The sequence below is a fragment of the Heloderma suspectum genome, chromosome 6 (genome assembly GCF_057233095.1).
Source record: "Heloderma suspectum isolate Gila_16-S chromosome 6, 16-S_ref, whole genome shotgun sequence".
NCBI classification, from domain to species: Eukaryota; Metazoa; Chordata; class Lepidosauria; order Squamata; family Helodermatidae; genus Heloderma; species Heloderma suspectum.
The window spans coordinates 73,860,187-73,882,242 of record NC_139463.1 but is presented as its reverse complement, the minus strand read 5'-3'; the positions used below and the strand labels follow the sequence as shown (position 1 = coordinate 73,882,242).

Here is a 22,056-nt window from a genome sequence, read left to right as displayed (position 1 = left end):
TGGTCTTACGTACCCACCCCCTTCCCTTTAGATGGTAATGTGTATTACTTCAGTTATTTCAAAATAGGGTAAGCCAGCCTTGGTACATCTGAGACACCACGGCTCCAGGGCTTAACTTTACACAGGGCATAGAAGGGCTCAGCCCTGGAATCTGTTTTTTCATGCCAGGACTCCACCCTAGACAAGTGCGCTTTTGAGCTCTCGCTGCCAAGTAATTGCAGCCTGTTCCTATGGACTTGGAAGGAAGAGTTCCAGGCATCACTTGTGATTTCCCCCCTCCCCAAAGCTCTGTTTCCTCCCCGGTCTTGTCCACTGTTTGCTCCTGCTACTTCACTGTTACTCTGACCCAGAGAACAATGGGCTGGGTGCAAGCTGGTTCATGTGAGGTTCATTCATGCCAAACAGATGGTCAGCACCGATCACCTGATGGAGAGGAGGAAAGGACTGCAGTCAATCCCCTTTCTCCAACAGGTAACTGGTGAAGTCAAAGCTAATAGTGCAGAGCGTTTATTCAGCTGTGCGTTACAGTGCAGAATGCACGTGTATGTGCCATCTGAGGTTGCTTAGTGGTTAAGGAAAGGCACTTCACATGCCTTTAAAGACCTTGTATTTAGTATGATTTTCTATGTTCCAGGGCTGACACTGAAAATGTTTTGGACTGAGCCCTCACTCAAATGAAGTGGCACAAACTTATATGCATCATGTGATATGGGAGTGTGTTTAATTCTCAAATGAGTACTCATATTCATTTATTTGCTTATTAACAATATTTATTTGCCACCCAGAAACAAAGTTCTATGGGCAACTTAAAATAACGCACATATGCTTGCAAAAGTTCAAGCTGTAGATGTTCTGATTTGATTTCCCCAACTTCCTTTATTCTGAGTGTTAACTTGATTTTGTGATGCGTGTGTTTTTAATTTTAAGGGAAGGATGGTGTAAAAATACTGAATGCAATAAGATTTACAACCTGATCCTATGCATGATTACTTGGGATAAAATCCTGCTGGAAGAGGGGGTTACTCCAAAGTAAATGTGAGTAAGGATTGTAAAGTGAGTACATGCCAGATGTATGTGTATCTATTGTCTTTGTATGTATATATTTTGATAAATGTATGTATTCAACAAAATCAAGCCTCAAAAGCAAAACCTGAACATTTGTGCAAGAATTCTAACATACAGCAGAGGCTGTACATCTCAGTAGCAGTGAAAAATCACTTGATCATCAGCCTTGGAGCCTGCGCCACAAACTCTCAATCCTGTCCACCCATTATCCTTGGAACCTGTGTTTGCTCTGCTCAGAGCCTATGAATATGTACCATTTATATAGCTGCTTTCATTTGTAAAGGACTTTATCTTGATTGAGCCTGCCCTCACAATAACCTCATGATGCAGTTCTTCATTTTCTCATTTTATAGATGGGGGAAGTGAGACCGAGAGACTTCCGCAAGACCACACAGGACATGGGCCCGGGTCAGAGGTTGGGCTTGAAACTTGAACCCAGGCCTCTCCCACATTCAAATGCAGCTTGTGTGCTGCAAGAATCCCCATCACTGTGCAACCGAGTCCCTTGAACCCTTGCACTCACCTTAATGAGTTTGCAACGGATCTGAGCTGAGACCATGTGGCTGTTTCGCAGGTTGCCCACCCGGAACATGAGGCAGAGCTTCCTGTCCCGCTGTGAGATGACGGCGGCACGGCTGAACATGAGGGTCTCGGCACGCTTCTTGGGCTGGGACATCTTGATGAACATGCATCCGATCAGGAAGGCATCCACCACGGAGCCCAGCAGCGACTGGAACAGGAAGAGCACAATGCCCTCCGGGCAGCGCTCGGTGATGTAGCGGTGCCCGTAGCCGATGGTCGCCTCTGTCTCGATGAAGAAGAGGAACGCTGACGGGAAGTTGTAGACGTTGGCCACACAGGGGCTGTGGCCCGGATTGGGGCTGTGGTGCATCTCTAGGTCACCGCGGAGGTAAGCAATGCCCCACCACATGGAAGCCATGACCAGCCATGCAACGGTGTAGGTCAACAAGAAGATGAGCAGATTCCAGCGCCACTTGAGGTCCACCAGGGTGGTGAAGAGGTCTGAAATGTAGCGGCTGTTCTCGCTGCCCAGGTTGCCGTGCTGGACGTTGCAACGCCCATTCTTGTCCACAAAGCGCTGGCGCTTCCGCCGGGCTGCTGGGCCGCCGACCACGGCCTGGTAGTCCTCGCCAAACTTCCTTCGCACCACCGACATCCTGGCAAGGAGGAAGAGCTTCCCGAGATGGGTTCCTATGCCGTGGGTGCTGGAACAAGAACCAGACTGGACAGGATCCCTTTTGTGTTCACACACATACACCAGACTTGGCTGTCTTGTCTGAACGGCTGGGGGGGGCTTGCTAATTCATCGCGAATCACTGTTAGGGGGTGAGATTGGCTGGCCGTGCCTCACTGGCTGACCATGGCCTGATACGATGTCGTCAGGGTGTAATACTGAACCCACTTACCGTGAGCTGGTTTGGGCCATGGCTTCCATAACCTGGACCTGTGGCTTGCCTTTCCTGTGCATGAAGCTAGTGCCAGATGGCACAAACTGGACCCAGATGGTCAGATGTTGTTCTTTTCTTCCTTTCTTCAGGCCAAGTCCACAAGGAACGGGCTCAGTTGGGTTGGCTGGGCGGCCCCTTTTGTATGCTGGCGATGGCTGGTGCTGCTGGGATGCCCAGGCAGTACAGATGCCCAGCTTACCGGGGCTGGGAGCCCTATTCCATGCCCTGGGTGATGGCTGGCTTCCAGGGTGGGCTGGCTGGGTTCCTTCTGAATGCCAAGGACTGGTATTTGTAGGGCACAGACCGATTTCCTGCCGTCCCTTGGATGGGCACCCAGTGTGCTGGCTAGGAGGCACCGATGTTCTCTTCCGCAGACCCTCGACTGAGGCTGGAGAGAGACGGATGGACCGGAGAGCCGCCGCCGAGCCGCACAGGCACGACTGGAGCGTCTCGCCAGCCGTGTCTCTGAGCCGGCTTGGGGACGCACGGTGCAAACTCGGATCCCCGCCGGCGGCGTCCAAGGAGCAGCGCTGGGCGGCGTCCCCTTCTTCGACGCTGCCCCCTGGAAAAGGCGCGGGGTGCCCAAGAGCTCCGAGGGGGCGAGAGGGGCGTCGGATGTGCCGCGGTGCGGCGCGTCCCACCCGCCCTAGACGGCGCTCTCTGGGCGAGGACACCGCGGGAGCGGTGCCGCTGTCTTTCGTGCGCGGGTGGGCGCGCAGCCCTGCGCCGCCTGCCCGGGTTCCGCGGATTCGCGCTCCCCTGGCAGCGCAGGGAAGGAGGAGGAGGAGAGCTGGAGAAAGAGGAGCTCCGGGCGAAACCTCCCCCCCTTTCGCTTCCCCTCCCCTCCCCTCCCCTCCAATCCCTTTCCCAGCGCGCTGGGATTAGCCGGCTCAGAAAACTTAACCTCTTCGGCCCTTTCTAGGGAAGACAGCGGTCCCGGCGACAAGGCAGGCTAGCAGTTCGGAGGCGGCAGCCGAGGAAGTCCCAGGATCCGGTCGCGCGGGCACCAAAGCGAAGTGGAGTCGACCGACAGGGCCTCGCAGCGCCGCCTGGCGGCCGCCGCCTCCCTCTCCACGCACCGCGGCCCCTGCCCTGCGCTTCGGGGCTTCTCCGCGCCGCGGTCGTCTGCCCCTCGCGGGCAGCGTCGCCCACCCTCGCCCGCCTCCTCCTCCTCCTTCTCGGCGAGTGCGCCGCCCTCTCCAGCGGTTTCCAGCGGGGGCTGGGTGTGTGTTGTGGGCGGGGGAGGATTCACTGGAAGTGGGAAGCGTGGAGATGATGGTTGGTGGCGGAGGCGGAGGGAGACGGCTCGTCTGAATCCGAGCCGAGGGCTCAAGCTCGCGCTGAGCAGAGACGCGCGGCTCCGATGTCAGTGGGGGCAGTGAATCCGCTCTGGGGTTCCGTCAGAACCGGCCAGAACTCTAAAGGAGCTATCCGAGGTGCTGAACCTGATAGGTTCGGAACTCCTTTAAAGTTCTGACGGGAACCCAGAGCGGATCTACATCCCCACTGACATGGGAGCCACCGGCCTCCACGGCAAAAACACCTCTGAGCATGAGCAGAGTGGCTTTCCCCTCTTGCCGATCAGCGCATCGGAAGAGCCCTGCTGTTTAAAGGGTTAAAGGGCACAGGACCCCCAGCGCTAAGCAGGCTCGCATCTGGTCAGTTCCTGTGACCTGTGGAGCTCCCTGATTGAAGAAAGCCCAGATAAGTGTGCAGAAATTAGTGAAATAATAGCCCAACTTCCTGTTCCCCATCAGTGGTCTCCTGGAAGCTGCTTGAAGAGGGCAGAGGGCTCTCCCTTGTTGTTTGTGCTCTGCCAATTTGTATTTAGAGATATTGCTACTGAGCATGAAGGTTCCATTTATCCATCAGGGCTAGTAGCAGCTGCTGATAGATTTCTCTTCCATTAATTGTCTAACAACCTCCCTCTGCCGCCACCAATTGTAAAGCTGGCTAAGCCCTTGGGCCATCATCACATCCTGAAGCAGTGAGTTCCGCAAATTAATGATGTGTTGCATGAAGAAGTACTTCCTTTTGTAAGTAAACCCATGCAGGGCAGGGGTTTCAGGGTGGCTTTGAATTCTGGTACGTCTTTCTATAACAAGAAGGGAGAGAGATTATGGCATTGATAAGACAGTTTCCTTCTTTAAAGTATTTATTTTCCCCAGTATCCCAATAAAGGGGCATATGGCAGTAACTACCTGATCCTTATGAAGATTGTTGATAGCTTGGAAGAAATGTTAGAGTTCCATTATTTACTCAGACTTTATCCATCCCACTGAGCCTTTATAGATGGTTACAACATAACAGCTGTATATGTTAATTGTCTCTTTTTTTAAAAAAAAATAAGCAGTAGGTGTGGGGTTTTTTTTTTGCTTTAGCTGCCCTTCAATATTCAATCATTTTAGTCTGACCTAAAGGCTCAAGCTCACAATGTATCTTCAGGTGGCAAAAAGACCTCTGAGCATGAGCAGAGTGGCTTTCCCAACTCACTGATCATCCCTCATAAGAGTGAGCTAAATTCTTTATGAAATACATGCAGAAGTGACCCTGCCCCGTCACAGAGAGGCTGTTGTATGTATGGAACGTCTACAAGTAGAACAACACTTGATCTCTGCAAATGCGTTTTCCCAAACTCTCCAAGATAATGTAGGAATGGAGAGGCCATTTGCAGGGGGGAATTAGCTGACAGCAGGGGATTCTTAAACCTTCAAACACCCACTGATTCTCCCCTGCCAATGCCCCCCCCCCCACCAGCCAATTCCTTTCAGCTGACCTTCCAGTTTAGGATCCTGTCTGGGGAAAATGATTAAAATGCCTAGGCAGGCATTTGCAGGGAAGAATCAGTAGGCATGTGAGCATTTGCAAGCATTTGTAGAGGAGAACAATTGGGAACAGTGGTTAAGACAATCAGTAGGGTTCAGCGTTTGCAGGGGATTATCAAGAGGGACAGAAGCAGTCAAGCATTTGCAGGGGAAACCATTGTGAACGGGCTAGGCATTTCCTGGGGGAAATCAACAGGGATGGGGTGGATTAAGCATTTGCAGGGGATTATCAGCAGAGAGGAGAGGGGTTAAGCACCCCATTGATGGGCTTGATAAAGGAGAAAGGAGAGTGAACTGTTAGCATGAATTACTGCGAAAGATCAGTGTTGGGAGCTCATTCTACTTCTACTTTCACTCATTCACCTTGATCCGGTGAATGTAAGTTGCTTTGAGTGTTGTAAGCGGAAGAGCGGCTCACAAATGTTATGGCTAACTGAACAATAGGTGCACTCTGCCATGTCTGCTTTTATTACCCCATCAATGTCCCTTATGCCACAGCCAGTGTGGACAAGTTTTTGTGCCATTAACTACTGAACCCTACATTGTGTGTGTGTGTGCGCACGTGCACGCACACACACACGGGGGGGGGGGGAGGCTATAAATGGTGTCTGTGACCTCCACAGCTACAGCCACCAAGCATGTGAAATACCTCTGCTCAAAATTGAGCGATCGTTTCAAAACTCTGCTTTGCTGTGTCTTTAGTTATTTCTCTGAAAAAAGGCAATTTCTCCATCCAAACCTGTAAAATCTCATCTGAATTAATAACATTCAATACACCCCCCCATTTCTACTTTCCTCCAAAATGTATTATTTTCTTGCTTGCCAGCAGGGGGGTCCCTAGAGTGTAGAATGAGCCAAGATTCCCAATGACTTGTTTTCAATCTAATTTTGCAAATCAAGCAACTTCCTCTAGAGGAAACGTGAACAGCAAAGGATCAGATGAGTGTTGCCAACTTGCGCATGCCGAGATCCAAGGCTTTCTCCTGTCAGCTGTCTGAAACTGCCTTGCTGTTCTGGGGCTCACGTACCTTTGTAGAGTGCTTAATTCGAACTGGAGTGCCAGCGGAATCTGTGCGGTACAGAAGTCAGACAAAGGAGATGCACATAGCGTTGGAAGAAAATTGCACTATGGGTCCCACCTACAAGGTCCTTTGTGTTCTGTGTGCTCAATTACCTTGCCCCAAAGTCTGTCGGTTTCCACTTCAACAAAAATAATGGGTTAGGTGCTGGCAGCATGCGCAAAGGCTTGTTCCTCACCTCCACCCCCATTTCCCCACTACTACCTTCTTACTCTGAAGGTAGTATTTTCCTTCCCCACCATCACCTATTGCTTATCTGCCCCTTTGAATTTCTGTTCTGGTTTGCATCAGTATTTTCGCACTGTAGTTTCTAGAAAACTGCTGACCCGCAAACTTTCTTCTGCCCAGGGGTCCTCAACCTTTTGGAGTTGGTGGGAATGACTGCCATGGAGGCGGGCTTGCCCATTCATAAAATGGCCGCCATGGTGGGCATGGCCAGTTACAGCACTCATTTTCCAGACAGTGGGACTAAAGGTAAAGCTACTTGTCCAAAATCTTAAGTATAAAGGAGAGGGCCTGAGCACCAAAGCACGAAGCTAGTCTTTTCAACCCAAATCAAGATGGCACTTCACTTGGCAGCACGCCAGCCTTGCACTTAAAATATTTTTTTTAAAAATTAAATAAATAGGGGCAGGAAGTTTGGCAGGCATCAAGAGAGCACATTGGAATCACTGTGTTGGAAACGTGGAAGGGAACACATGGTTTGTTGTGGGGTTGTGAACTCTGGGTTGTTCATGGTTAACAACCCATAGTTAAACCATAGTGCAGGGCTGGCATGTAATGACAACCCATGATTCAGGAACAACCCACAATTCAATGACAACCCATCCCCAACCTATACTCTGGGTTGTTACTTGCCAACCAGGCCTGTGTCTAGTGCAGGTCCCAGGTTTGATCCCCGGCATCTCCAGGCAGGGTTGAAAAAATTCCTGCCTGGAACCCTGGCGAGTTGCTGCCAGTGAGTGTCGACAATACTGGGCTAGATGGGCCACAGGTCTGATTCAAGGCAGTTTCCTATGTGGGAGGAAGTGGCCCTGACACAGTCTGTTCCCAAGCCACTTGGGGCATCAGCGTTAACAACCAGCACCTTGAACCAGCCCTGGATTGGAAATACAGTGGGAAATGGAGCAATGTAGTTGTTCTAAAACTGGTGATGTGTGCAGGCCTGGTGCCAGCAGACAGTGTTCTTAGGCAGCTGACCCCTTCCCCAGGTTCTGTGATGAATGGCATCATGTGATGTACTCTGGGGCATTGTGGGTAATTAAAATGGCAGCCCCTAGCAGGGGCTGGCTGGCTTTGGGAGCCACCATTTTAATTTCTTACAGTGTCTCAGGGCAATGCTGCAGAGGGCTGCCTCGTGAGAAATTTAAATGGTTTGCTGCTCAGCACTGACCAGGGTGCTGCCACTGCCATCAGGAGGCCCACTGAGGTAGGAGGGGCCCCACCAGAGGGCCCTTTGCAGATGATCCCTCCATGCTGGTGAGGGTTCCCATATGTCCAGACTTTGGCACCATGTGTCTGCTTTACATCTGTTATATCAAGGGTGGGGAACATCTGGCTGGGTGGCCAAATCCACCCCCTGTGGTTCCAATCAATCCTCTGGGGCTCTCCAGGAGGCCATGCCCCTTTCCACACCCCTTTCTCCCAAGCATAAATCATTTGGTGGTTTCCTTGCTTTTTGTCCAGTTCTCTCTCCCGCTCCCCGTTCTAAAAGGTTGAAATGCCTCTCCTAAGGCTTGGTTACTGGCAGTTAGAGCTTTAGGTTACAATATGCTGACATTTGGGATATGTTTTCTTGTTTTGACACCACCCCTTTTGCCAATATCCGCCTCCCTTTGCCCTTGGGCCTGACGACCACTGGAATGTGGCCCCGGAGAGCTTCTCCAAAATAGAATTGTGCTGCAAGAGGCTTCCCAGCCCTGTGTTATGTATATGGATGGTGTCTGGAGAGAACATGAAAGTCCAAGTGGTAGACTGCAAGGGGAATTTGGTACAATCTGAAACAGTTGCTTTGAAGTCCTTCTGTGATCCCCCCCCCCCCCGGCTTGGCTATTTCCCCCAGTCGGGGATTTGAGCTGTTGATACTCCATTCCACTTCAGAACATTCTCCATCCCTTCATGTAATCGGTAACTTGGCTGTTATCTCTGGCATGCAAGTTCACATCAGGAAAACAAACAAGTCAGCAACCTCTGATTTTGTAAGGAAGCCTTGAGCACTGGGCACAGGAGTGGGGTTTGGTCTAGGAGCCAGTGGTTAGCATGCAGCAACAGAATCTCATGGCTGAGGGTTGGCAGGGCTCCGCTCGCTTTATCTCTGAACTGTCGCTTGTCAAGCCCCGAGCTGCTGAACAGAAAATGTTCCCCTTCTCTCCAAGTGAACGTGCTGCCCATCTAAATCAGAATGAATGATGATGAAGGAGGGGGGTGGAACACGGTTGGAGAACTTTCTCCATGTGGAATTTACAGCCCCCAAAACTATAAACTGAGCAATTTCTTGAGGGTAGCCATATCAGGCTATTGCACCAAACCCAGCAAAGAGACTTGTGGTGCCTTAAAGACTAACACATTTAGAGCGCAATCCGATGCATGTTTAGACAAGAGAAAAGGCCTACAACTTCCAGCATTCCCCAGCCAGCAAGGCTGGCTGGGGAATGCTGGGAGTTGTAAGCCTTTTCTCTGTCTAAACATGCATTGGTTTGCACCCTTATTCTGGCATAAGCTTTTGTGGACTATTGCCCACTTCATCAGATGCATGGAGTTTTATGGAGGGGTTCAGGTTTATTTTTAAAAGGGCTGCAGTGGCTTAGTGGGTAAGACGCTGAACTGCAGACTGGAAGGTCGGCAGGACAGCAGTTCGAGACCCGACTGCCGCGTGATGGAGTGAGCTCCCGTCTTCAGTCCCAGCTCCTGCCAACCTAGCAGTTCGAAAGCAAGAAATTGCAAGTAGATAAATAGGTCCCACTTCGACGGGAAATGTGACAGCGTTCCATGCACCTCGGTGTTCAGTCATGCCGGCCACATGACCACGGAAGCGTCTTCGGACAGCGCTGGCACTTCGGCTTAGAAATGGAGATGAGCACCACACCCTAGAGTCGGACACGACTGGTTGGGGACACCTTTACCTTTACCTTTTTCAGGTTTATTTACAGTACATGTGGTCTTGGTGATGGTGGGAAGCATTGTAAACAGTGAAGTCAGAAGGAAATTCAGTTCAGGAAGTACTGTGACAATCGCATTATTAACTGTGGACATCCACAGTGCAGTTGTTGCGGATAATGCAGCCATCCTGGCACCAGGTAAGTGAACTAACACATGTAGTGTGATAAAAAATCCCTTATCCCGATTCAAGCCTCTGGCAATGGAATTAAACCTGTTCATGAATTTAACTTCCTAGTCCCTCATGCTAGTCTCCCTCAGAAGTTCCTTTGCTCCACAATGGTCGGTAATAGCATGTCCTGGGAAGCTGATGGATTCTGCTACTGGTGTTTGAATATTGCAGTGGTCATGTCTGATCTCAAGAATTGTAGGATATTTGAGATGAAAGGGACCAAGAGGCCATCTAGTCCAGATTCCTGCGCAAAGAGCTAGCAGGCTCCATCTACACAATTCACATCAGGGAATTCCTTGCATCCCCTTTGAATTGTTTGAACACTCCCCCCCTCCCCGCACACACACAAATCAACTTGCCATATTTAGTGTTGTCATTTCATAGCTGCTGGGGAACATGGGCAGGAGGGTGCTGATGCACTCGTGTCCTGCTTATGGGTTTCCCATGGGCAGCTGGTTGGCCGCTGTGCAAACAGAATGTTGGCCTAGATGGACCCGTGGTCTGATCCAGCAGGGCTCTTTAAATAATGTCATGTTGACCCAATCTTTGTGTGATGTTTTCTGGAATGTATGAAGCAGAAATTAATCTCTAGCTACTTCCAAGCACAACTACAGTTTAGCAAGCGCAAACACAATGGAGTTTTATATTCTGAAAGACGTCGCCTTCTGCCTGATCACAGGAATGAATGGATAAGTATGTCAACTGAAGGACTGGGGCAACGGGATGCATAAGAAGTGCCTGAAAATGAACACACTGCATTTGAGAAATTCATTAACAGAGCTGCATGACATTACAAGGAGATGATGAGAGGGATGGAAATATAGCTAACTTTAATTAAAACTTCAGTTAAACCTAATGAAATGTTCATGACTGTAAACCATTTTTCATTGTTTATTATAGGGCCATAAAGCCCAAACCTCCACATTCACTGAGGACAAAGGGTCTCACCCATCAGCTCTCTCCCCTCTGAAAATTTAACCACCTCCCCGCAATCCACAGTTTCAATTTCGGGGGGAAACAGTGAAACAAAGCCAATCCGGATCTGGTCTGTATTTCGATGGGACACCGCCTGGGGAACCCTGTGCATGCTCCCTTGAGTATCATAGGAGAAAGGTAGGATATTGATGTCATAAATAACATTCCAGATGTCTCAAGAAAGTGAATTAAGATGCAGATGGTGCAGGCGGGTGAACACAGGCAGTATCAGATTAAAACTGGGGAATATACAGAAGCTGATATGGCAGGGATGGCCCTCCAGATGTAACTGAAGTCCAACTCCCATCAGCATCAGCATGGCCAATGGTCAGGGATGATGGGAGGTATAGTCCAATAAAATCTGGAGGACTGCAGTCTCTCTAGCCTTGCAATATGGGATATTTATTATTACATTTATATCCTGCCATTTTTCCCTCTTGCAAGGAAAAAACCAAGGCAGCTTACATGGTCTTTCTCCTCTCCATTTTATCCTCACAACAACGCTGTGAGGTAGGTTAGGCTGAGAGTCAGTGACTGGCCCAAAATCACACAGTGAGCTTCATGGCCTAGTGGGGACTAGAACTGGGTTCTCCAGAGTCCCAGTCCAACACTCTAGCACACTGGCGCTCTGTTTCAGTCTTCATGGGCAGTTCATCTCTCTCTCCTACCTTAGGGTTACAACAAAGTTGGAAGGGACCTTGGAGGTCATATAGTTCAGCCCCTTCCACAATGGAAGAACCAGTTACAGCAGCCTTCCCCAACCTGGTGTCCTCCAGATGTTTTGATGTACAACTCCCATCATCCCCAGCCAGCATGGCCACTTGTCATACTGGAGTAGTCTAAACCAGTGGAGGCTGGTGGCTCCAATTTCAGTGGGTCTGTGAATCCATTTTGGGTTTCATCCAGAACCAGCCAGAACTCTAAAGCAGCAATCCAAGGTGCTGAACCCTACCCCCAAATACATTCAGCACCTTGGATAGTTCCTTCAGAGTTCTGGCTGGTTCTGACTGAAACCCAGAATGGATGCAGAGCCGCACCAAAATCAGAGCCACCACCCTCCACTGGTCTGAACTACAGCTTCCTTAACAGATGACCATCCAGTCTCTGTTAAAATAACCCAGTGACGGAGAGCCCACCACCTCCCGAGGCTGTCTGTTCTCGAGCTGGCAAACAAGTCTTACCATCAGGAAATTTCTCCTAATGTTTAACTGAAATCTCCTTCCCTGCCTTCTCCACCCATTGGTTCTAGTCCTGCTCGCTGCAGCAACAGAGAATAAGTCTGCTCCATCAAAGTTTAAACAGAAGCTGTCCATTTCTTTACAAAGCCAATACCTTCCACCACTTCAGTCTCTAGTGCTCCTTAGTACTAGCAGCTTTCTGGTCCAGGAAGAGTCCCTTTGTTTGGACACAATTTCTTCCCCTCCTATCTGGAAACAACCTGTCTCAGTCAAAAACCAAAAATAAATGCATTCATTTATTGACCCCATTTCTGTACTGGCTTTGAACATAAAATGTCCCAAAGGCAATGTACATCACATAAAAACAATTTTAAATACATATCAAAATATTTTTTTAACTTTAAAGCAATAAAAAGTGCACTTTCAGTTATATCCCTAATGCTTGGTGAAATAAAACAAAATGGCATATTATTCACAATAATACTGTGTTTTAATTGATGCATTTGTTTTGCAAGCTGCTCGAGAACCTGTGTTAGCAGGTGGCTATACAAATTTAGTAAATAAATACATTTTACAAAATCAAAAGGGGTTTTCACTTGTCTCTAAATCCAGATCAAGAAATAACATTAGATGGACCTCATGAGGGATGTATTCCAGAGCTGTGGAGTGGCAACCAAAAAGGCTCTGCTAGTGGCAGATGGTAATCTCAGCTCCCTGGACAATGGTGCTTGGGGTAGAACATTGTTGCTGGGTGTTAAAACCATGGGGGTGGGGGCTCATGTAGGAGAAGGCATTTCCCAAGACCGAGAGGCCCCAGGTGATGTGGATGTTAAGGGTCAAAAGCAGTGCCTCGAACTCAGTCAAGAAGCAAACAAACCAGTCCAGTGCTGACATTTCGGAACTGGTGTAATATGTTCTCGCCAGCTCACACCTGTTAACAAAGAGGCAGTGGCATGCTGTTCTAACTGAGTGTTTCCAAGGGCAGCCCTATGCAGGACACATTACAGCACTCCCATCTGGAGCTCACCACATCATGAATGAAAGTAGCCAGGACTATGGACGTCTGAGAAATCTGCTCCATTGCATTTTTTAAAAAGGATTTCTCCAATTTGTATCTCTCAGAAATATATGTGGACCAGATGCATATTATGTTTGGAAATCCATACATTTCTGCATTTGTGATGCATTCCGCAGAACAGAAAACCCCAATCCGATGAAAAGCGCAGATTTGAAATGTGTGCAAAAAAGAAAAGAAAAAAAGAAAGCATACTTTCAACAAGGAACTCAAACATGCTTTAGTCAATGTGTATAAAAATGCATATAATGTTTAAAATGTGCATTAAAATATGCTGAAATTGTCATTAAAAACATGAGCATTAAAAATATGCTTTTGTCATTAAAAACATGAGCCCACATGGAACAGCCTTGGAGTGGGAGATGGAGGAAGTCTGCAGAACCAGGCCTGGCACATCAACCCATCACCAGCCAAGGTAGTCGTATTTATGAGCAGAGTAAAATTTATAAGTTCAGAGTTCCAGCCAGCCATGTATATCACTTCAAGGATACATAACTCCATCCCCCCTGGTTTTCTGCTCCCCACAACAGACTCTCAACATTGTCCACCCACTGAGCATCCTCAGTTCCCATTGCGGTGTTTTGGGCTCTTTCTCTTTTGTCTGTTCCCAGCTAGGCTTTCCCCCATAATTTTCTCTATGTCTGCAAAGTTGGGTTTTCCCAGATGCCTCCTTCTTGTTTCTCAGTTGCTTTGAGAGGGAGGGATTCATCGGTGCTTTCTGAAGAATGCACTAGAAATGTGCATCAGGCATTCTACCGGGAAGCTGTCAGGGATCTAATAGTGATTGAATATTAACTCTGTATTGACACCTGGCAGTATTCAGTTACTAAACTCATGAGAAAGGAAGTCAGGCCTTGATGATTTATGGGGATTTTCCACTTTCCTCTCATAGACCCTGATCTGCTTGAAATGGGAGAAACTCAACAGGGAAAGATCAGAAAGCCACAGACTGAGGGGTCTTCAGCTTCTCTGGTAATGCAAACACTGCCCTCTTTATGTGGTATGTCACATCTAGACAAACCAGCCAACCCACCTAAACATAGCGATGAAGCAGGTTTGTCAGACTTAACAGAGCAGAGCAAAGGCCTTGATTTTTCAAGAGGGCCAAGTGATTAGAACACCTTGATTGAAAAGCACCTCCCTCTAGGCAAATGTGCACAACACAGCTTCATTTCATTGACTTACATCCTGCCTTTTAGACCCTCATAGAGCCCACAAGGTGGCTCAGAATATCACACAAAGTAATGTCCTGACCATGATGGAGGCTCACTCATATGACTGAAGCCTAAAAGTGACAAAGGACAATCCTATGCATGTTTAGACAGAAAAAAAAGCCCTACAACTCCCAGCATGCCCCAGTCAGCACTGCTGGCTGGGGCATGCTGGGAGGTGTAGGATGTCTTTCTGACTAAACATACATAGGACTGCACCCTTAGTCAATCAGTATTACAGTAATATCTTTGTTAGGGCAACTCAAAAACAACAACAACAACAACAACAACAACAACAACAAACTGTGCAAGCTCTCCAGCTCTCCAGAACTCTTCATCAGGCAAGATGAAGATCAAGCAAGGGGGAAGGGGCAGGAAAGCAAAAGTGGCCCTATCTGCATTTGGTTGCTGGTTGCAATCTTAAGGCAGAGAATGGGAGCAGACTGAGATTCAACTTAGGATCTACCAGGTATTCAAATGGTTTCAGGTTGTTTCCTCTTCCCAGTAGCCCTTGGGAGAGTCCCAGGTCCAACCTGAAACCATCTTGTGTGCTGAAGAGTCCTGGATAACTTGAAAGCTTGCACAATGTTTTGTGACCTATGAGTTGGCCTAATGAAGGTATTACTCCAATATGGATTTTAATTTTTCTTCTGCCAACACAACTACCTTCACTTTTAATCAATCAGGTAGTAGAGAAGTCAGGCTGGAGTTGCAGCACCTTGGATAGCTCCAAGCTGAAAACTTGCTCCAACCAGCTCAAGGTTCTGGGCTGAGGCCTTTTATCTCCTGGGCCAACAAGGCTCCGCCCTTTCCCTAGAGTTCCTTAAAGGCGTAGGCCTCCAGCTCAGAGCTCAGAACTCCGTGATCAGCCTTGCAGGTGCTGGGGATCATTACTCCCTTGGGGTCAAGGGGAATCTGGTTGAGGGAATCCCAGTTTGGAGGTCTCCAGGGGCTCCTGGCTGACTGCTTCCGTCTTGATGCCATGGCCTGTGTCTGGATTCAGCCCCTCTGTGGCTTACCCCTCTGGTCTTCCTGACCTTGCTGATTCCTCCCCCTTCTGTGTCAGATGCTGGCTGCTTCTCTGGGTCGGGGTCATGACAGCTATAATCTGTAACACCCAGGGCTGGTCCAAGACACTTTGCTGCCTGAGGCAAAAGATAAGGTGGCACCCTGGTGATAAGAGAGCATTGTCTATCACGTTTGAGGGCAACATACTAACTTAGGGGGCACAAGGCAGGGTCTTTTCGGGGCCTCAGTGGGCATGGTGGTGGCGGCGGTGGTAGTATGTTGACTGCCACCTTTGCCCCAGTGGCCAGCAGCTGCTGCCTGTAACAGCCACCTCACTCTGCCTAAAGGTAGGGCCGGCCCTGTTAATGCTCTAAGCGAGATGGGTTATACTGTGATGCAGGCACTGGTTTCCAGTTAAAGTGGAACTTACATGCCCATGCAGCAGGGGATGGGTTGGGGGGCAGTGCCAGCTCCAGGTTTTGGAGGGCCCTTGGGCAAGACACCCTCAATGGGCCCCCTCCCTCATTGCATCTACCTTCTCACCACCACTGTCACCAGCCGCTATTGCTCCTCATCCTCTTTCTCATCATTGCCACCGCTTGCTTGCTGGGCAGGCAGAGAGCCAGGGAGCAAGGAGGCTGTGGCATCTGCTGTGCCTCCTCTTCACCACCACTATTGTCTGGGCCAGACTGAGAGGCACAAGAACAAGCAGGTTGCAAAGATGACAAGAAGGAACTTCAGGGGGCTCTTGTCAATGGGCCCCTGCTGGGGTGTGGGCCCTGGGCAGGTGACTGACCAGTCATGCCTGCCCTTGATGTTGGCCCTGGTGGGAGGCCTGGTGCGTCATGTTACATCACAAGTATGGGTCTGGTACCCTGGCTGGGGTGGGGTGGGGGGAACAGCTGGGGGAGGGAGTTACAGGGGGAAAATGGTGGGCAGGGGAAGGATGAACACCCCTTCCTCCTACTTTTTCCCGCAAACTATCCTTTCCCAAGAACAGAGGTGCTTTTCAATCAAGGTGTTTTCATCACTTGGCCCTCTTGAAAAATCAAGGCCTTTGCTCTGCTCTTTTAAGTCTGACAAACCTGCTTCATCGCTATGTTTAGGTGGGTTGGCTGGTTTGTCTAGATGTGACGTACCACATAAAGTGGCCAGTGTTTGCATTACCAGAGAAGCTGAAGACCCCCCAATCTGTGGCTTTCTGATCTTTCCCTGTTGAGTTCCTCCCATTTCAAGCAGATCAGGGTCTATGGGAGGAAAGTGGAAAATCCCCATAAATCATCAAGGCCTGACTTCCTTTCTCATCAGTTTAGTAACTGAATACTGCCAGGGTTGGGGGAGCTTGAAAATTAAGATCCTTTCCCAATGCTCCTTTGCAGTGGAGGAGCAAAGGCTGGTGTTGGACTCAATGGTCGGATAGGCCCCTTCCAACCCTACCATTCTACGAAGGCTGGGTGTTCACAGACAGGACATGAGTGGCCACTCATGTGTAGTATTGGCCTTAGCCTCTGCTTCTTTCAGACATCAAGAGTCAAATCTCACCAATTCTTTAGGAAGCAGCTGGGAGACCAAGTTTGATCACAGACACTGGGAGGATCAAGTTTGACATTCAAATAAAAAGACCAAGAGGCATTTTCTGGTCTTATCTGTTCAGAGGTGTGCGTGCACGCATGCGTGCGCGCGCACACACACAGCAAGGTGGAAAGGCAGGGATGGAGGATGTTCTGGGCTATGATGAACTCACAAGGGCCAGGTAATTCCAGACCAATCCAGATGAGCTCCTCAGCATGGATAATAAGCCCAATATCACCTGGTCGATAGCTATATAAAGCAGCCTTCCCCAACCTGGTGCGCTCAAGTGGTGTTGAACTCAGTGGTGCACCTAGGGTTGGAGCTTGGGGTCAAAGTCCAGGGAAGTGTAGCCCAGAGGGCCCCCTCCCCACAATGACCACCTGGCACTGCTGGCTTCAGGTTTTGGGGGGCCCTTGGGCAAGGCAGCCCCAACAGGCCCCCCTCAGTCAGCATACTCCCTCATAGGCAGGGTCTCTAGTTGCTGCTGTTCGTCCTCCTCATTTCCCCTTGCTTGCCAAGCAGACAGCCAGTGAGCAAGCAGGCAGTGGTAGTTACCACTAGTCCATCTTGCCAGAGTGAAAGGTGGGCGAACAAGCAGGCTGCAATGCTGAAGAGGAGCAGGTCAAGGGGGCTCTTGTCAGTGGGCCCCCTGATGAGGTGTGGGCCCTGGGCAGGTGCCTGCTGATGCTGACCCTTGGCACCAGCCTCCCCACCCCACCCAGAGAGTGGCTGATAATGGGGGCCTCAGAAGCGAATCCCATTTTATTCCTGTAGTCATGATGGTGCTATGATTTAAATGAGTTTAAAATGCAAAACTGCACATACTTGAGAGTATTTATGCTTTTTAAAGCAGGGCTGGCAAACAGCTTTGTGTGATGTTGTTCTAACGTATCAGAAATGGAAAATCAGTTGTAAAGCATGGAATGGTGGGGGTGGGATGGGGGAAGAGAGAAATTGTGTGCTTCACAAGTGAAATAATATATGTGGTTGTCTAAAGGGCCCCCCAACAAGACCATAAAGTCTAGGGTCTAAAATTACCGAGCTGCACTACTGGACACATCTGGAGGCACCAGGTTGGGGAAGACTGATCTAACAAGAATGCCCAGGCTGTGCATTTGTTCTTGAGAGAGTGGTTTACCTTCCCTTAACATTGATAAGGGTGTTTAGGCTTTAACAACTGCAAGCATTAAAAGGACAGGAAACCCTTGAAGGGGTTTGATGACACCACACAACCCTTATTTTGTTATTTTCCCTTTCCTTCAGTTGCCAGGAAAGGTAAGCAGAGATGCTTCAGTTCCCAAAGACCCCCCTTCAAAATAGGGGGCAACTCACTGCCCATTTCCTGCTAGCTATGTGTGTGTGGCTTGGATTTGCAGCTCTCCAGTAAATAATCTTTTTAGGTATTTAAAGAATGTAGTGTAAGAAAGGAAACAGTGAATCCCACCCACCCCTCTGCAGCAGCAACCCCCTCCTCCCAGAAAGCATCCACAATGCATTCCTTTGCACGCTGGACAGAAAGATGGACACACACACATGCACACAAGGATGCGTGCTGTTGCTGCTGCAATGTCATTCCCCGGTTTCTCGATGGATGCTTTTGCTCTCTTTGAGAAATTAACCATGTTGCCGCAAAATTAAGAAGCTCTGAAGAAGGCCATTAAATCACCATAAATTGTGGTCTTCATGCGACTTGCACAATGCTGACCATGTACCGGCATTTGATGCCTAATTCCACATTTAAAAAACAACCGTCAGCTTGGAAGCAGAATACATTGTACAAAACAGATTATAATTTGGATTTTCTTGCTGTAGAATCTTCCTTCCTTCCTTCTGCTGCACAACACACACACAAACACACAGAGACATATGGCAAAAAAATAAAAATAAAGATTTAAAATTTTTTATTCTACTCTCCCATCCCAAAGAGGATCACATCTTGATGCGACTTCATTAGCATTGGTGGGGGTGGGGGAGCAAGAACTGGTTACATAACAAGCTGGGAAAGTTCATACATCCAGGAAGAAGCTTTGCACAACGTATTCTAAGGTTGTCAGGGATGGAGGGAGGGCAGCTGCTGGTGGCATATTTACTCCCAGCGCTCTTAGCCCACCAGCCAGCTGGAAAAAACCAATGGTAGGGATGTGGGGGGGGGGAGAAGATAAGGTAAATACGGTAAAGCACCCTTTATGCCAGAAGCTTAGGAATGCAAAAATTAATATGAATTATTACTGACATTTAAAAAAAAAATCCGGATCTTTCTCCCAGGAGCTGAAAGTGGTATACCTCATTACCCTCACAACAACTGCCTTGTGAGGTAGGTAAGCTAGGCCTAAGGTCGTCCAGTTAGGTTTAGAGCTCTTGTGTGGGGATTTCAAGATGGATCTCCCTGGTCTAAGAATGATGCTCACTAACCAACCCGCCCTCCCCGATGTGTTGGACTACAACTCCCATCATCCTCACCCAGCCAGTGGTGGGTGGTGGGAATTGTAGTCTGGCATGTCAAGAGGATGCCAGGATGGGGAAGGCTGCTCTAACCACTATGTCACACACTGGCTTTCTCAACTAGCAAACAATGCCCATTTTATCCCTGGCAGAGTGCACATGGAGGGAAGGGTTGTATACTGTAAGGTCTCCTCAGGGGGTCAAAGCATGTGTTCTCTGCAGAGAGACACATTTCTTTCCCACACACACACACCAGCATGAGGGGTTCAGATAAGGTTGGGCCACCAAATGTCAGGGATGGGGGATTTTTTGTGACCATTTAATGCAATGCTTTCCTTTCCCCATAGAAATGAATAGCAAACATTTCCTTATAAGGAGAAAGATTCTATCATTGGTCATGCAAGAATGTGATTGAATTTTGTGAACTGGCACATATATGTTGAGATAGGACATCCCACCCACATCAGGGATGTTCAAATTCTCTGCTCTCACAAGCTTCTCTGTTCTCTATGCAGCGATTTGGGGGCCAGAAGTAGTCAAACTCCATAATAAAGTGGGCACCTACAGTAAAGGCTTGATGGTTAAAAACATAAGAAGAGCCATGCTGGATCATTCCAAAGGTCCATCTAGTCCAGCATTCTGTTCACACAGTGGCCAACCAGCTGTCAACTGGGAACCCACAAGGAGGGCATTAGCACAACAGCACCTTCCCACCCATGTTCCCCAGCAACTGGTGTATATAGGCTTGCCTCCTCTGATACTGGAGGTAGCACATAGCCATCAGGACTAGTAGCCACTGATAGCCTTCTCCTCCATGAATTTGTCCAACCCCCTTTTAAAGCCATCCAAATTGGTGGCTATCACTACATCCTGTTATTGGCTGAGTTGGTCATGATGCCACAGAACGTTCATGAATATTCCAACAGCTCATGGAACAAAGCTGTCAGAATGTCTGCAGTCCAGCTTCTCTGAGGAGCACATAGCTTATAAGCATGGAGCACATGAGCTCTGGCATAGCATGACATGCATGTATGTCTGTGCATCAAACAATATCAAAAAGAGAAATTAACACTGAAGTGTGTATGTGGAATGTCTGTGTTCTTTACAACTTGAAAATGTTTCCCTTCCTTTATGAGTGAAGCTGCAGGCATTATTTTTTTAAAAAACCTCTACACTACACTTAGATTAAAATTTGGTAAGGATGCCAAGGGTCAAATAAAGTCACTTGGGAGGGCGCACACATATATTTTGCCCTGATCCCTCCCTCCACACCAAACACATGATTAGTGGGAGGGGGATCCCTTGATTATACCCCCCTCTCCAGAGCAATAGGGGGACGATGTATGCATGCAGGTCTATAAGGGAATCAGCAGGTGCAAGCTATATTTTTAATCAGGCCTATTCCACATGTCTGTGTGGAGTCCTAGAGAGCCGAAAGGCAAGATAAATATTAACTAGAAGCCTGCAGTCAAATAAATGGCTGGCTAACTCGCATCAATGTATAAAATCCATCCCAAGCCTCCCTGCTTCTTAGCTCTTGTTTTCTTCCTTAGGATCTCCAGATCTCAAAGCTGCAGCAAGAGTAGAAGCTACAACAGGCAGGATTCCCCTTCTGTGCAGCTTTCATTAGGTTTTAAGCCCAGCCGCTGTGCTTCCCTTTCCTCAGAGGATCTGGACTGCAAACATTCCGACAGCTTTGTGGCAACGTTCTGTGACATCACAACCAACTCAGCCAATTGGTGCCAGAGGCTTCACCGCCACAAGCCAAGCACAATAAAGAGTAGCTAGAACAAAATCAGAGGACTTAGCATGTTGTGTGGTTGTCACAACCACTCACCAGATACAGATCCCACTTTGCTGGTTGGTGTCTCTTTGGAACCTCCAGAGTATTACTTCTCCCAGCAGCCCAGAGAGCGCTGCTGCTTGACGCCGGATTTTCCGATGCAGCTCTTGTGCGCCCTAAAGGCTCTCTATGGATTGTGACTACTGTTACTAGCAGAAGGGAGGAAACGGTAAAGGCCACTCGGCAGTAAACACCTAAAGATAAAAAGGCGGGGGTAGAAAAAAAAAACGAAGCAATAAAGGGGAAAAGCTGAAAGCAAAAAAAAAAATGCGCGCCACACACAACCCAATCAAACGTCAGAATTAAAATCAACATAATAAAAACGGAAAGATGGGAAGCACAACCTCGGTCATTTATTTAAACAAGCCTTTCCCCCATCCAGGCGTCCCCCAGATGTGCCGGACTACAGCACCCATCATCCCACACTGGCTGGGGATGATGGGCGCTGTAGTCCGGCACATCTGGGGGGCGCCTGGATGGGGGAAAGGCTGATGTAAACGTTCGCCGGCTTTGAGCCAGGGAGGGCGGAGCGGTGGGTGGAGCCGATCCCCCACGGCTCCACTTCTGACGCACGAGGGGGTTGCTGCGCGGGAATCCCCCAGTTGACTGGCAGCCTGGCCCTTTCCCGCCCCCTCCCTGTTGGGTACGGGAGACCCAGTGGGGAGGCCCCGCGCGCCCCGCTCCTTGTCCCGGGCCATCCGCCAGCCTTGCAGGGTGGGAATAAAAACACACGAGCGAGCGACCGGAACCGGTTCAGTAGTAATAATAACCGAACGGGACGAAGGAGGGAACAAAGCAGCAGGAAAGCCGAAGGCAACCGACCTATCGCGGAACAAGCCCGGCCCCTTGCAGCGCAAAGCCTAGGCACGTTTACTCCGAAGTCAATCCCCCTGCGGTCAGTGCAGTTCACTCCCGGGTAAGCGCGCGTGGGGTTGCAGCCGAAGCACAGTCCCAGCCAGCCTCGCCGGCGGGAGGCGCTCGGGCTG

At 49.0% G+C, this 22,056-nt stretch overlaps 1 protein-coding gene across 1 annotated transcript in view; it reads right to left on the bottom strand.

Moving 5' to 3' along the window:
- LOC146341177 (G protein-activated inward rectifier potassium channel 1-like) overlaps positions 1 to 3,697 on the bottom strand; it is a 29,256-nt gene extending 25,559 nt beyond the window's left edge. Inside the window, exon 1 of the mRNA XM_084808291.1 lies at positions 1,589 to 3,697. Coding sequence (XP_084664417.1) covers positions 1,589 to 2,242 — 654 coding nt within the window. The 5' untranslated portion in view covers positions 2,243 to 3,697. The remainder of the gene's footprint in view (positions 1 to 1,588) is intronic.
- Positions 3,698 to 22,056: the final 18,359 nt, after the last annotated feature.